The 15,884-nt window shown below is 50.5% G+C and overlaps 1 protein-coding gene across 2 annotated transcripts in view; it reads left to right on the top strand.

The window, feature by feature from the left end:
- The window catches only part of SH3PXD2A (SH3 and PX domains 2A), a 241,972-nt gene that overhangs the window by 53,181 nt on the left and 172,907 nt on the right, over nt 1-15,884 (top strand). For both annotated transcript variants that reach the window (XM_024734999.1, XM_024735003.1), the window contains exon 2: nt 588-668. In XM_024734999.1, coding sequence (XP_024590767.1) covers nt 588-668 — 81 coding nt within the window. The remainder of the gene's footprint in view (nt 1-587; nt 669-15,884) is intronic.

Genomic DNA, 15,884 nt, shown 5'->3' with positions numbered 1-15,884 from the left:
GGATATATAGGAAACCTCTGTACCTTCTGCTCAGTTTTTCTATGAAAATAAAACTGCTCTATAAAAATTGTTAAAAAGAATAAAATGTAGATGCCTGATCCTCTAAAACCCAGGTCTACTTATGCAGAATTTCAGAGGGTGGGGTCCTGACATCTGCAATTTTGGAAGGCCCTTTGCAGAATCTCATTCACCGTAAAGTTTGAGAACCAGTGGAAATAAGCTACTTAAATTTTTAAACAACTCCAAATTTATGTTCATTGTATAAAATACACATAAACAAGAAGGAGAAAGTTAAAACCACTTGTAACCCTACCCTCCTAAGATAATCATCCTTAGCGTTTTATTGAATACCCTTCTAGGGGTGTGTGTGTGTGTGTGTGTGTGTGTGTGTGTGTGTGTGTGTGTGTGTATTTAGATACATGTGTAGCATCCATGTGTACCTGACACTGTGCTAAAGCCCTGGGGACAAAGATGAGAAAAAGAATGGTCCTGGCATGGAACACCCACAGTCATGTTAAATGATGCCTGGCACAGCTTGAGGCCCTGCTTTAGTCCCCCCCTCACCTGCTCTTATCTTTTCCCCACAGGTATACATCATTAACGTGACCTGGTCCGACTCCACGTCCCAGACCATCTACCGGAGGTACAGCAAGTTCTTTGACCTGCAGGTGAGTGGGTCTGAGCTCAGATGGTGCCTGGTTCCACATGAAGTGGCCTGAGTGTCTGGTGGTTTGGCCTCTCTCATGTCCTCACTCATCCAGAGAATCCCCTTCCCAAGCTCTCAGGGTCAGAGTCTAGGCAGAGCAGAGGGACAGAAGAGGGAATCTCGGTGGTCAAGCTGGGTTGGGCTCAGTCTTGGATGATGCAGGCAGATACTTGGGGCTTCGTTGGATTCCTCAGATGGTCTTAACAGTCATGCTTTGTCACCCTCCTTCGTCTGGAGGGTGGTAAACCAGGGCGGAAAGGCGGGAGGTTGGCCGTGGGTGCTGTGTACTTGAGCAGACATGTGTCTGTAAACATCCAGGGTAAGACACAAGCCACCACATCATTGCAGGCAAAGAAAAGCAAACACACAGAAAAGACTGAAACAGAAAATAAGCAAATGGGGCATACCACTGTGTCTGTGTAACCAAATAAGTCTCTTATCTCCCTGTTTGTACAAGTGTATGATATGTGTGTCTCTCTAACATACCCAGGCATGTCACACAGGGGGATGGTAGCGTGGATCCACAATTCCATTGTAGACACCTCCCTTGAGGCCAACTAATTTGATTAGGCCTCTTTAGGTTACAAGTAATAGTTTTACACTCATACTGGCTTAGACAAAAAGGAGACTCGGTTGGAAGGATATACCAGGGAAGCTTATGCAGTCAACCAGATGGTGGAAAGGGGAGAGAGGCAGTGGCTTCAGGAACACCTGAAACCAGGGCTGCTCTCCCTCTGTCTTGTCTTGGCTTCTCTCTGGGTACTGTCATCAGTAGTTCAGCTGTCAGTAGCTCCCAAATTTCATATCTTGTGGTTCCCAACAGCAGAGAGACTGACTGTCTCCCAGTTCCAAATTGAAAAATCCCAGGCAAGACTCTGATTGGCCTGACTTGGGTCAGGTGCCCTCTCTGCACTAATCACTATGGTCTAGGGTAGACAGACATGAACACAGACATGGCCACTAGGGGACCCACCCCTGTTTATCAGAGGCAGGCACCAGACAAGGCAGAATCATTGAGAGTTGGGCAGCAACCCTTCCTATACCAGGAAGGGAAAGCTGAGAGGTTCTAGATTCTTCCTTAGGGCTATGAGCCTGGTTTAGGCCTATAAAAACACAAAGAAGAGACATCCACTGCTGGCCCTCACAACCAAGGTCCACTCCTTCCTTTGCAGGCCTCTGGTGGTGAGTCATCTTGGAGAGGCCAGGCTTGCATGTCTGCCGCCAAGTACCTGACTTTATCCCACTGTCATTATGGCTCTGTCTATGAGATGAGCCAAAGGTGAGCCAGCTCCCTGCATTACAAATCCTCTCTTAATCTAACAATATGGGGTTGAAAGCCACACCTTAAGCTCCTGCCTTCTTCCTCTTCCCCCTTCAACTCCTGTCCAGTCTCCTCGTGTCCTTCTGGCGTAAACTGTTGGGATTTGCTGATACCCCATCAATGGGTGTAGTGTGCTGGACAGGAAATGATCACTTAGTTGGGGAGAGGGAACCCTGAAAGGACTCATTGATGAGCCAGAGGGAAACTCTCAAATCAGAACTTTTCTCCCCCCTCTTTTCTGTTCTATTCCCCTACCCCCTCCCTAGTTACAGAATCTCACAGGAAAGGAATGCTGCTCCCCTCACTTCTCCCTTGCCTGGAGGGCTCATTTCCTGTGTGTTGAGAGGGGACACACGGCATGAAGCAGCTTGTACGATGCGCTGGCCCTAGTCATGAGCATGGCCAGGCCTGTCCATGTGGGTCATTGTTACCCTGTAGATGCAGTTTGGAAAGGGGTTGGGATGGTTCTTTGGAATTTAACCTTTCAACCAAGCATTTTTGGGAACCCATTTTTCAGAACTTGACATGATGACTTGTAATGACCTTCATTTTAGAAAGCCTCTCTTATTTATCAGGATCTCTGATTTTAATATGGCGTTCCTATAGAGGAAGAGCAAATGGCATTGCTAATTCTGTCTCTGGTCACTGGTGGCTCTCAGAACTCAGCTTGGAACTTAGGCACTGGGGACACATTGCCTGGGACCAGTTACTGGCTCTGTCACTCTGTAACTCCAGAGAGGTTCCTTCCTTAGCTTCTCCATTTTCTCATCTGTAGAATGAAGGTTCAAATGGTACCCACCCAGTAGGGTTGTTGTGAGGATGAAATGAGCAGATCCATGTTTTCCCCGACACATGGTTGTCTAGTGAGTTACTTGGTGTTAACAGGTGACAAGGATGCTGGGCTGCCTGGCTGAAGGGTCTGGGGGCTTAGTACCTCCTGTCATGGTGTTGCTTTCTCGTTTTCATCCCTTGGCTTCACTCTGCTGAGTTGCTGCTCAGTGCCCAGGCCTGTGTCAGAGCGTTCAGAGTCCCACAGGCTCTCTCTGGAGCTTGCCACTGGGACAGGACGGAGTGAGTTGGGAGTAGGGGTGTGACCCGTAGAGGGCTATTCTCAGAATCCTTTTGCTCCTCCCCTTTTGGGCTGAGGCCCACCTTGGAACCCTGGAAGTACTGCGCCGACTAAGCCAGCCCGGGGAAAGCTGCCTAACTGGCTTTACTAACTCATGGTTCTGGGCTTTCTGGGGACTGTATACTTCTTTTTAGTATAAGTATATCCCATATATTGCAGGAGATATACTAAAAAGTTATTCATTGGGACTTCCTTGGCGGTCCAGTGGTTAAGAATCTGTGCTTCCACTGCAGGGAGCACGGGTTTGATCCCTGGTCAGGGGAACTAAGATCCCGTATGCCACATGGTGCAGCCAAAAAAAATTTTTTTTGAAACTATTCATTGTTTATTTGAAATTCATGTTTTATCCTTTGTCCTGTATTTTTCACTTGTTAAATCTGGCAGCCTTAGCCTGGCTGCGCATGGCAAGGGTGGAAGTATAAAGGTGAGGAAACCAGGTTGGCTCGTGGTAAGAGTGAATGGGCCTTTGCCAAGGCCTCCACCACATTTGCACTTTTGCAGGGCAGAAGTGGCACAGGCGGAGGGACACTCATCTGAGAAGGACAAGGTCCCTTCCTTCTAGGGGTCTGTATCTAGTGGGGAAATAGACTTTTAAGCAATTTAGTCCACTGTAGATAAAATAAATACTAGATTGAGGTACAAGTAACATGCCAGGGGATGAAGAGGAAGGAAAGAGCATCCTTCTTGGAAGGGGGCAACTAAGAAGATGCCCATATTTTTTTTAATTAATTAATTTATTTATTTTTATTTATTTTTGGCTGCACTGGATCTTTGTTACTGCGCACGGGCTTTCTCTAGTTGCGGCGAGCGGGGGCTCCTGTTCGTTGCGGTGCGTGGGCTTCTCATTGCGGTGGCTTCTCTTGTTGCGGAGCACGGGCTCTAGGCACACGGGCTCAGTTGTTGTGGCACGCGGGCTCTAGAGTGCAGGCTCAGTAGTTGTGAGGCACGGGCTTAGTTGCTCTGCGGCATGTGGAATCTTCCCGGGCCAGGGCTCCAACCTGTGTCCCCTGCCTTGGCAGGTGTATTCTTAACCACTGCACCACCAGGGAAGCCCTGCCCATATGGTTTTGATTGGTGACAGTGGCCTAGAGTGATATAGCCACCACCCCCACTCCAGTTGGAGGGGATTTGGTTGCTTTTTGAGATTTATAGTTATCGAGGTAAAGTATGTCCCTAACTTATTTCTTAGTTTGTTCGTTCATTTATGCGTACTTGTCTGCCTCCTCTCCATCTGTCCATCCATCTGTCCATCTGCCCATCTATCCATCCATCCATCTATCCATCTATCCCAATCTATCCAGTCTTAAGTGCCTGCCTTCTGTGTCCCAGGAAGGATGCCAGGCTCTGGGTGGGGATTTATTGCTGAGCAAAAGCAGATCTGGTTACTGCTTTTATGGGACTTACAGCTTAATGAGGAAAGACAGATTTTAGTTTAAAAATGTATATACATATTATTTTATATGATTCTAAATGCTACAGAGAGAAGCACTGTAGACATATTTTAGGGAAACCTTATACTCTGGTATCAGAGCAGACTTCCCTGAAGAAGTAAGTTTATCTGACAGACCAATGAGTTACTTTATTTTATTTTGGGGGCTCAGGGTTTCTTTTATGCATCTTTCCAGACAAGCATGAATGTACATATGCAATTCTAATAACCCGGTTGGTCATTCACAGCCCCCTGAAATCCTTCCAAGGGCACTAGGATAAGACCCTCTACTCTGCCCAAAACCTTCTTCTCTTCCCATGTTTCTTCCTTGAGCCTTCAGCCCCAGTGGTTCTGCCACCTTCTCACTCAAGAGGCTGTGAACCCAGCCCCTCTTCCCACCCACTGGGAAGCACCAGGTATGGAACCTTTAGATTGGGCTGTCCAATGCAGTAAGCCACCAGCCACATGCGGCTAGTTACGTTTAAATTTAAGTTAATTTAAAAACTTAAAGATCAAATTTTAAAAATTCAATTAAGTTCATTTAATTTTTTTAAAATGAAATGAAATTTAGTTTCTTCGTCATACTTGCTGCATTGCAAGTACCCAAGAGCCGCGGTGGCTAACAGCTACATACCGAGCAGATACAGAACATTTCTATCATCACAGGAAGTTGTATTGGACTGTGCTGCCTCTGACCACTGGGGACACACAGCAGGCGCGATCTGGCTTTATGCCCACCCCAGTGCGCTCTGCCACCTCCCAGGCCCTCCCCAGTTGTCCTCTAACATCTTCCAGGGCCCCTGCGGCAAGAGGGGGACTGTATTCCACCGTGATTTGCCCCATCCATAGAGCAATTCAAATTCAACAGCTCTTCCAAACACCTCTTCTGGAAACCAGGTCAGTTACTAGAAAGGGCTTCTGAGGGCATTTCAGATGTCAGGCTGGGAACAGGGAAAGGAGAAGCTCTAGGTCTCCAAGTGGAAATTGGTTTCTTCTAAAAATAATCCACCACTCAGCCCTATCTGACCAAGAAAGGGACCTGTCCCAGAGGGAGCTGGCAGGGACAAGGCCTGATATTGAGGCCTGTTTAGTTATAAAGCGTTTGGATTACTTGGAGGTGGAGTTAAGGGGAGAGGGAGCAGGGAAAAGGACCGCAGATGCTCTTAAGTTGCCTTCTCTTTAGTGCTGGACCACGTTTCCAGCCTCTGTAAATTTCCTTGCACAGCTCCTTCACTGTTAAGTGTCTCCCCCAAGACCTGGCCCCACCAAGGAAGGACCAGAAGGCTCTCTGAAGCTCTGGCTCCATCAAAGGTTGTTTCACAATCTGACCTACAAGGCGCTGGGATGCAGTAATTGCTCTGCAAACATTGGCTCCATAGTGCTGCTGGCCCTTTAGTCTGAACTCTGGCCAGTGAGTGCACAGGGTCAATATTTGATCAGAGCTGGGAGAGGCCCTTTAGCCTCCCCCCTGCTGCTTGGGAGATAGAGTTAAGAAGGCTGTTCAGGTTTGCTCATTTGTTCTAAAGGGCTTAACCTATTATGAAGAGCTTTTATCTCTCTTCCTTATTCATCTCTCCAGCGTCTCCACCCACTTACCCACCCAGGGTCACACTCACTTTTCAGCTCTCAAATAGCCAGGCTTATGATGGGTGAACAAAACTATAATCTGCAAATTGTTAATAACCAACCTTAGGAGGGATGTGTATGTGTGTGTGGGCGTGTTCTGATGTAATAATATATGGAGAGTTACAGGATCACAGCATTTTTATAATTAGAAGAGTTCTATCCCCCCAGTCCCTCATTGCAGGTAAACATCTGTGTTCATTTTTCTATTCCTTAAATTTATATGAGCTTTAGTTTGGTTTGATGTCCAGAGCAGGCCTCAGCTCAGGTCAAATTGGGGTGATCCTGGTGTGTGCAGGGATCAACCTGAGAGTAGAAGAGGGGTCTGGGGGAGGTGTCCTTCCTGTGGGCTCTGTCTTTTAATCATCAAGGCAAGCTCTGTGTTGTTTGAGATCATTGACCCTAGACTAAAGCCTGGGGGAGGTAACTTGCCACGTTCTAAGAACAGTTTTGTACCAGATTCTAGAGAGGCCCAGCACATGGTGTGGCAGTTCTAGTGCCAGCAGTGCAATAAGCTGAGGGTCATTGTGATTGCTCGCATGCCCTGGACAGACAAGAGCATTGGCCTTAACTGAGGTCAGTCCCCAGTCCCAGGAAGCCTCCTATCGTTTGCCGTGGCAAAAATGGGAAACATAGAGGATGGCTAAGTAAGCTGTTGTCTCGTACCACTTTGTACAACAGTCAAAACCATAGAGACTGATCGGTCCCATGGATGGAGCTCTAAGAAATGTTAATGAATGCCCAGTGCGAGTTTCAAAACATTGTATCATAGCAATTATGCAAAAACAACAAGATACATCTTGTATAAGTACATGCACAGCATAAGTACGCAATTATTTTTAAAAGGTCTGGAAGGATACACTCCAAATTGGTAAAAGAGTTATCTCTGGAAGAGGGCTGGGGACATGGATGGGAGGGAGGGCTTGGTCAAAGGGGAACCTTAGCCTTATTTGTAATGTCTTACTCTTTTTAAAAAGGACAATGTATTCATGTATTACTTACAACATTTATGTATAATAATTAAAAGATACCTGTGGGAGGAGGTGGGAAAAGTGGGAGGTCTAAAATAAACTGTGTTCCTCCTGGTCATTACAGTATAATGGGACAGAAAACACACAGGTTAAAAAAATAGACATTAATAACATATCTAACAAGAGAAAGAAAATGAAAATGATTATTAAAATCACATTACCTCATATTTCCTGAATCACCATTCTAGATCATTCCTACGGAATGTGACTGGTTAGAATCCATTACAGCAAACCCCAGGGACCTGTCCAAATTATCTTGTCAAACTGGAATCTTGTATTCCAGTATTGCCTACAACACATGAACTGTGTATTGGGCCAAGAAGCACTTGGGTGGCGGTTCTTGTGTCATGATGAACCACGCTGAGAGCTTCTTGGCTGTGGAGTGCAGTGGTTAAGGGCAGGTGTTCCAGGGTCAGGATGGTTGGATTCCGAGGCCAGCTCCAGCACTTACTAGCTGTATATAACCTTTGGTGAGTTCTTTAACCTCTCTGTACCTCGGTTTTCTCATCTGTGTAATGGGGATAATAAAAATACCTGCCTCATGGGGTGATAGTAAGAATGAAATGAGACAATCCATGTAAAGAAAGCCCTGAGAATAGTGACTGGTGTGGAGTCCCTAGACAGGGAAGCTGAGAACTCACCAGTTAGGTCCTCAGAAACTTAACTTCAAGAGAAAATAGCTGGACATCCCTACTCCAGCTGGAGGCCGAGGTTTCTTCCTGTGCCCCATCTATACAGACTTCACTTTCACCGCATGGCTCTGTCTGCGTCCAGGTGGGAGAGGCAGGTGGTGGTGGTTAGGTCTTCCCAGATAAACTGTTTCACCTCCAAAGTGTAATTACCAACCCACCATCCTCTGTTAGGAAAACACTGCTGTTCAGAAAGTTGCTATTTGTCGACAGTTTTTCCTTGCTCTTGGAAAGAGGCATCTTTCAGATTCCCGATGGAACACAGGGGGATTCCAGGGGAGCCCTGTGGGGATTCCAGTAGCTCCTGGGAATTCCGTGGCTGGCTTCCCCTCCCCCGGGAGCTGGCTCCCTTTCATCTGGCCTCACGGCCTGAGGGTGAACTCCAGTTTCCTCTCTGTCTACTGATTTCCCTTCTGGCAGGTTCTGCCTAGCGTTGGGGTGAGGAGGGGAGAGGGCCGTAGGGTGTCTGCTCTCTAGGAAGTGTTGGGTGGGGAAGGCCTGGGGAAATGGTACCTCCAGGCCGGCTCAGGTTGGAAAGCTGTTCACTGAGTTGGAATCCTGGGTTGCTTGGTGCCCGGCTAGCGTGCACTTGAAGGTGGGTTTATTTTTTTTCCACTCCAAGCAGATGAAGTTTGCAGTTTGTACAGTGACTCCTTCTTGTGCAGTTTCCCCAGCCCCACGGGTTTAGGAATGACCGTGTACATGAGGGGTCTTGCAGGTCCAGAATAGATGGAGAGAGGTGACCATGGGCATCGTACATGGGGTAGGGTCTCCACACGTCCGTGCCAGATGCATACGGTGGCAGGGTCTGCTGTCAGCCATCCCCACCGTCTGCCCCGGGCAGAGCTTAAGGATGCAAAGAGAGGAGAGGAGCTTGTCGGACGGTCTGAAGCAGCCAGAGCTGTGGGATCCTTGTCACGCTGCAGGTGCACTTGGGAAATTAATCTTTTCCTATACAGCTGAGTACCTGGTCTGTGAGCACCTGTCTTGGTACCTGCGTGCATTTGGTGCACGTGGTCTTCCTGGCAAATGGTCTGTAGGTGGTCCTGGCACACATCTCCCAAGGAGTTCCTCAGGGACCAAGTCGTGTCTGACGAGACCCTCACTTGTGACCACCAGGAAGTCAGGAGCCATCTCTGTCTTTTTTTGTTCGCTCATCCTCCCTCAGGGGCAAGGTGGAATTGTCACACAGTGGGGGAAGCCCCTTTGTAGACATTGAGGAAGATTGTAAGAAAAGCTGGAATGTCCTCTGGGTAGTAAACCTTGGCACTATTAATTGGCTCTAAGCTTCTGGGTTAAGTCTGGTGGGTGTGGGCACTGGGGACTTAGGGGGCTGCCTGCTCCCCCAGTAACTGTCCTGCAGGGCGGACGAGAACACATCTTTCAGGGAGAGAAATCAGCTGTGTGCAAATATCTCAACATGGGAGGTACATGCTTGCCGACCAGCATTAACCAGATCTGCTGGCGAACTGGGGTGGAATTGAGTTTCATGACCAGAAGGCCCTTAGAGATCATCTATCAGGATGATAACATATCTGGCACTCATGCTGCCACTTTCTGGTCTTGTGTCCACAGCAGGCATCACTAATTGATCACAGCACATTCCCATCCCATGCCCGTGGCTGACACTGTTCCATGGGTCCTGAGCCCATACATGGTCTCAGAGTCTTTCTGAAAAAACAAACCCAGATATCTTCAGGAAGACACTACCTATCAATTGGCAATGGTACCTTGAGATGAAATTTATTGGCCACCCTCTGATGTAGTCCATTTCCTTTATTTGACAGATGAGGAAATGAGGCCCTAAGAGGGGAAGTGACTCGTCTACATTACAGGGCCAGCAAGTGACAGCAGGACTAGCGCTCAGGCACTCTAGCTTTAGTTTATTCCAATCTGGAATTCTAGCCTCCCCTCCAGAAGTCTTCTTTCTGTTTTTGGTTGAGGAGGGCAGGAAGCCCCTGTTGCATCACCAAGAGAGCTCCTGGGGGGAGGGGGCAATCATTCACCCTTCCTGGACCCCTGTGCAGAGCAGAAGACTTCTCTCTGCCTTCCAGAAAGTTCTGCCCAGCTGCTGCCTGGAGCTCAGCCCAAGCGTCCTGCCTACCACTGCCCACTTCTCTCATTGGATAATAAATCTCAGCTTTGCCAGAGGTGGCATCTGAGTCAGGCCACACCACCTGCCTGACTGTTCCGAGCTGCACACCTTGTTTTCCCGGCATGAGGGTGTCATGTCAGGGTGTGTTTGGGTGTCACATCAGCGAGGCCCTGCTGCCGTCACTTCCCTCTTCCTCAGGCCCCAAGGTCTGACCTAGCAAACTCAGCTCTGCCCGCACCGGGCCCCCATCTACCCCCCTTTGGATAACAAATGGAAAGTTGGCTGCACAGTGCATGGGGGCACAGTGTCCCCTCCAAACTGGAGAATGAAGGGAAGGAAGATCTATAGTGGTGGCCAGGTGAGTGGTCTGTGTGTGTGTGTGTGTGTGTGTGTGTGTGTGTGTGTGTGTGTGCGCGCGCATGCGCGCGAGCTGCGTGAAGCCTTCAACTGTGACCAAGGCACTCCCTTCCCACAGGAAGGAATTTCATGTCAATCCTGGCATCCTGGAGGAGTGCCAGCTACATGCCTGGCACTAGGCTTGGTAATGGGGACCCCGAGGGGAGAAGTCAGGGTCATCCTGGGCGGAAAAGCCAGGCTGACAGCCTTGGCCTGAGCCAGAGCCGCCAACTGGTGGGAGAATCAGGGTAGGTGCAGAAGGCATAGAATGGGTGAGCAATCAGGGTGTAGACCACTGCCGTCAGCCCTGCTGCTTGGGCATCCCAGCCTGCTTGTTGAGGTCTTGGCGTCCTTGTATCCCCTCCCCAACAGCAGCAACAGTTGGTTTTGCTTTTGACTCTTGTGGACCTGAGACAGCCAGTGTGAACTGTGAGAGCCTGAGTTGTGGGCTTGTTGGAAGGAAGACAGCCACAAGCCAGGTGACCCAGAGGTGCAGCGATCTCCCTCACTGGCACCCTGCCACCCCTGGGCATCAGCCCCCATGTGATTTGGGGGACTGCAATTACTGCATCTCCGGTACATTTCCTCAGGCCAGGCCATTGTAAGAGTTATTGGAGAATTGTAGTGCTTTCCTTTATATCCAAAATTTAGCTAGAGCCAAGGAAAAATGATTTTAAATTCCTCAGAGACCTCCACAGTTGGGTGACAGCAGGCTCTCCAAAAGAGCCTGTGGGATTCTTGGTACCAACTTCCCAACTTTCCGAGTGGAGTAGTTTGCTCTCAGTGATGGGAAGCTCAGGCTTTGTTGTCAGACAGACTTACATGAATGTGACCTCATCCCTACTACCTCTTATCAGCTGTGTGACCCTGGGCCATTACCTAACCTCCAAGAGACTCAGCCTTCTCATCTGCTGAATGACTCTAATTGCAGGAGCTGCTTCATAGAGTCCTTGTGAGATTTTTAGGAGACAAGGCACAGGAAACCTTTCCCACTGAGACTGAAGCGGCTATGGAGGGTCATTAGGATGGCGATCACAGCCCTGTGGACACGGTGTCTGTCCAGCCTGAACTAGGGAAACATTCCCAGCCACGAAAGGGTCTTAGGCACCCCCAAGCTACAGTAAATGAATGCTCCAGGGCTGGCCAGGAGACAGCCCCAAATGCCAGCCAGGGTTTGGCTCCATCTGCTAATTAAGGAGCATTTATCTGGTGCCCAGCAGAACAAAGTGGCCAGTTCAGCCATGCTGGAAGGCTGAGCTCAGTGCTGGCTGGGGGCTGGGGAGGAGGCTCGGAATGGGACGGGCATGGGGGCATCCCTGGGGCTAAATGGACCACATTCAGAAATGGCTTTAAAAAAACCCCACCCAAACAGGAAGCATGAGGCTGGTGTACAGGCTGGAGCTGAGATGCTGGCAGAGACGGTGGCTCTGGCGTACAACAAGCAGCCGTTCTTCCCACTGAGACAGTGCCGACCTGCTCTCCTCGGGGCATCTCTGGTGAAGGCTGGCCTGCTGGCTCCCCAAGGAAACGAGCTTGTTTTTATCCTGTGGGTGGAGGGGAGGGATGGCCTAAGAAATCGAACACATGTAGGAGGGCTCAAAACTGAGATTTTATCCGTCGTATTATGTACTTGGGGGACACTTTGGGCCAGTTTGGAATACCTAGGTTTCTTGGCTGTGTAGTTGAGAAACGAGGTGAGGGAGGGTAGAGCTGCAGAACCACCCTTTCTGCAGGTGGGGGGCCAGGATCCAGACCAGCCGTCTGGCTCTGGAATCCACAGGCTAAACCCTTCCGTCCACTCTCCCCTGTAACTTTGATGTGCCCCTACATGGGTCAGAGCACTGCAGAGCCAGCCTGGGAGATCCCAGCACCTCAGAGAGGAGGGGGGTCCTTTCCCTCCCTTGCCAGGAAGCCTTCAGCTGCAGAGCAGGTGGGGCTGGGCTGGCCGCTGGAGGTGGGTACTGCCCTGACCCACTGCCCAGGCTGGGGAGGGTTTGGGCTGGGCTGATAGAGAGAGAAATTGTCAGTTTCTATATGTTCATCTCCTTTTCTCTGCCCTTGAGTCTTGGATTCTCCCTATGGTGTTCTCTCTGTGTCTCTCTCTTTCCCCAGTTTCTCATTATCTCTGGCTCCCAAGGGTCCCTGAGTCTGGGCCTGTCTCTGGGCATAGCTCTGTTCATCCCTGTGGCCTTTCCCCAGCCTCCTTCCTGGAGGTGTTTTCTCTGGCTCTGCTATGTCTTTGTCAGTCTCCTCTTTTGTCTGTACGTCTTCCCCTGGGATGCTGCCATGTCCCAAGCAGGAGTCTGGGAGAAGGGCAGGTGAGGGCCTGACTGTGACTTGTATGGAGGGTCGCTGACTGTGATGAGCAAGGGGCTTGGCAAGTCTGCACCCTCAAAGGCAAAAGCCCCGATAGGGAGTGGGGCTGCTTCCCCTTCTCAGGGGAAATTAACCTTTTTCCTGACAATGGCTTATGTGTAGACATTCCTTTTGGAATCCAGTGACGGTCTTGGCACCCTGGTGGGGAGCCTGCCTTGCCTCCAGAGGGCACCCATGATGGCCAGCCATTGGTCTTCCCCCTCCCAGAAGAGACGTGACTGCAGTCCCCCTGCCCCAGGCCTGGAAGTGCTCTCAGCCCTCACCCAGGCTGCCCCAGAGAGTCGGGCTCCGGGCTCCTGTGGGTAAGGTGGGGACCACAGGCTGGCTCTTCCCCTTCTCTAGCTGGACAGAGGGTCTCATCTATCTGTTCCATCACCTAATCCCTTCCTGCCCCGTGCTAGCTGTTCCTCCAGGGCCACACCTGTCCCACTGCTGTCCCCACTAGAAATAGCTGAGCAGTAGGCATTCACCCAGATGAGGGAGTGGCCCTTGCAGGGTAGGCTAGCCCCCAAAAGATGGCACCAGCTGTCGGGGATCTGGGTCAGGTAGGGCACCAGGAATAGGCTTGGGGTGGGGCTCTGTTCTCCTTGGGCATCTTCTCAATGGGGGCTAGTTCTCTGGGCCCAGACTCTGTTGTCAACTAGAAGGCGGGTGGGGGTGAGCACCTGACCATGTTTGTTGAACACCTGCTATGGGCGAGTCACTGGGTCCAGGGTGGGGCTGAGTGGTGGAGACAGATGCAGCATGAACTGACCGCAGGCTGACCCTTCAAGGCATCTCCACTTAAAAGTCACACGTATGCCTGCACCTCAGCGTGTTCCGAACCGGCCCCTATCTAGACCCCTCCCTCCTCCTTCCCCTCCTCCCTCCTTCCCTCTCTCAGTCACTGCACCATCTCTTACCCCTGCAGATCCCTCCTCTCTGCCCCAGGCCCCTTGGCCAAGCCCTCCTGATTCCTCCCTTGCATCTACTGCCTTGTTACCAGGCCTCCCAATGCTCCAGTCCGGCCCCTTCCAGCTGCTTCTGTGCATTGCAGCCAGTCAGCTTTCCTTTTCTAGTGTTTATTTTTAATTATGAATTTTTTTAATCCTACAGAAAACAATACAATGCACTGTAGACCTACTGATTTAACAAATGTTCACATTTTGCTACATTTTATTCACATGCTTATTTTAAAGTGAGGTGTAATTGACATCAGAGACTTTTTTTTAAGAAATAGATTGGTGCCGATAGAGGTGTCTGATAAATGCTAGATTCCCTTCCTCCCGCCTCAGGTTTTACCGAGAAGGTGGAACTGGAGGTGGGCCTAGGGGGAGGGCTGGGTTTGGTGGACTGAGAAGGCGCCCAGGCAGGGAGACTGCACGTGTGAAGGTGTGGAGGCAGGACTGCCTGGCACGGCCGAGGTCAGGGGATCCCTGCTTCTGCAGAGGATGGAGCCCTGCAGGGAGGAGCACAGGTGCCTGCGGTCCTCCAGCGGCCAAGCCCTTTCCCGCCTTGCCCTTCCTCGTCCTCCCACACCTCATCCTAGGTGGGCAGCTGCCGTGTTTATGAGGTCGCGAGGGGAAGCCATCACCTGGGTCTGCATCAGTGCTGTCACCTGGACAGCCAACCTGCGGCTGGGCGCCAGGGTGGGCTCCGCGGGGAGCTCTTCCTCTTGTGTTCCCTGCTTCCCTGGCAGGAGTCAGGTTCTCCCCTCCAGGAAAGCCTCGTGAAAGCAGCTGGCCTGGCCGCAGAGCCTGGGGAGGGGGAGGGTGGCCAGCCTCACTGCATGGGCCACTTGACTAGGCTCCCCTGGCAACTCTGCCTGAGTTTTAGTTTTTGCTTCAGGGATTTTTCTCTTTTTCTTCTGGTCTCCACCTTGCCTTCCCCTTCCATGAATTGTGAACAGACACTAGGACACCCTTAGCCTAAAGGGCCTCCAGAAAGGAGAAATTGCAAGAAAAGGCTCCTGTGGGCCAAGTGGCCGACCTCAGTGACCAGGAAGGGAGCCCTCAAGGCAGCGATGCAGCGTCAGCCCTTGATATCATCAGGCCAGATCGGGGCACTTGGGCTGCCCAGGTCAGCTGTTAGGAACACCTGAGGTGCCAAAGGGATTCAAACCCTTTGAGTGCAGCCAAGCTCTGCCCTCTTCCTCTCCGTCTGCTCTGCCCCCACCCTGGTCCAGCCCCATCACCTCCCACCTGGGCAGCTGAGCAGGCCTCCTGGGGGAGCTCCCCTCACATTCTTGTCTTCCCACCAACCAGTGATCCTTCTAAAAATAAATCAGATCGTATCACACCCCCCTTTAATAACCTTTCTGAAAGCCTTCCTTTCTTTTGGGAATGAACCCCCAGTTCCTTACCCCACCGCCAGGCCCTGTGTGGTGGATCCCCACCTGCCCTTCTAGACCTGTCCCCTGCCGTCCTCCTTTCCTGTCTTTCAGCTCACCCCCTTGATCCTGGAGCCCCCAGTGCAGTGCTCTCTCAGTGCCTTTGCCATTGCTGTCCCCTCTGCCTGGAACTCCGTTCCCCCAGGTCTTCAAGCAGCTGACTCCTTCTGGGCACTCGGGCCTCACGTGACACCTCCCAGAGAGGCCTTCCTTGATCACTTCCTCAGAGAGCCACCCAGCCCTGTCACATTGTCACATTCTGTTGTCTTCAACAGTCTATCATTATCTTATTTAATTCTTTGTCTATTGGTTACGTTTCATTCCTGCTGGAATGTGAGCTTTAGGAGAGCAAAATCTTGCTTGTTCATTAACTTCTCTTTTCCCAGTGCCTAGAGCAGTGCCTGACAGAGCAGGTGCTCAGGAAATTGTTGTCGGATGAACGGATGGGTGCATGGCAAGCTGGCACTGAGTGCAGGAAATGGGGAGAGAGAGGCCCACAACCTCCTTCTCCACGCGCCAAAGACAACGTCTGCTGCGTAGCTCCTGTTGCTCCTCCTGGATGCCCATCTTTGCTTGTAGGCTGAACTTGCCATTAGGGACACTTGTAAGGATTAGCTGGAATAGAAAGTAACTTTCAACTTTAAAAATATTAGAGGGCAAAAAAAAAAAATATTAGAGGGCTTCCCTGGTGGCGCAGTGGTTGAGAGTCCGCCTGCCGATG

Source organism: Neophocaena asiaeorientalis, unplaced genomic scaffold (assembly GCF_003031525.2).
Source record: "Neophocaena asiaeorientalis asiaeorientalis breed wild unplaced genomic scaffold, Neophocaena_asiaeorientalis_V1.1 scaffold240, whole genome shotgun sequence".
Classification (NCBI taxonomy): domain Eukaryota; kingdom Metazoa; phylum Chordata; class Mammalia; order Artiodactyla; family Phocoenidae; genus Neophocaena; species Neophocaena asiaeorientalis.
The sequence above is the reverse complement of the archived record's forward strand: the minus strand, read 5'-3'. Positions and strand labels throughout refer to the sequence as shown.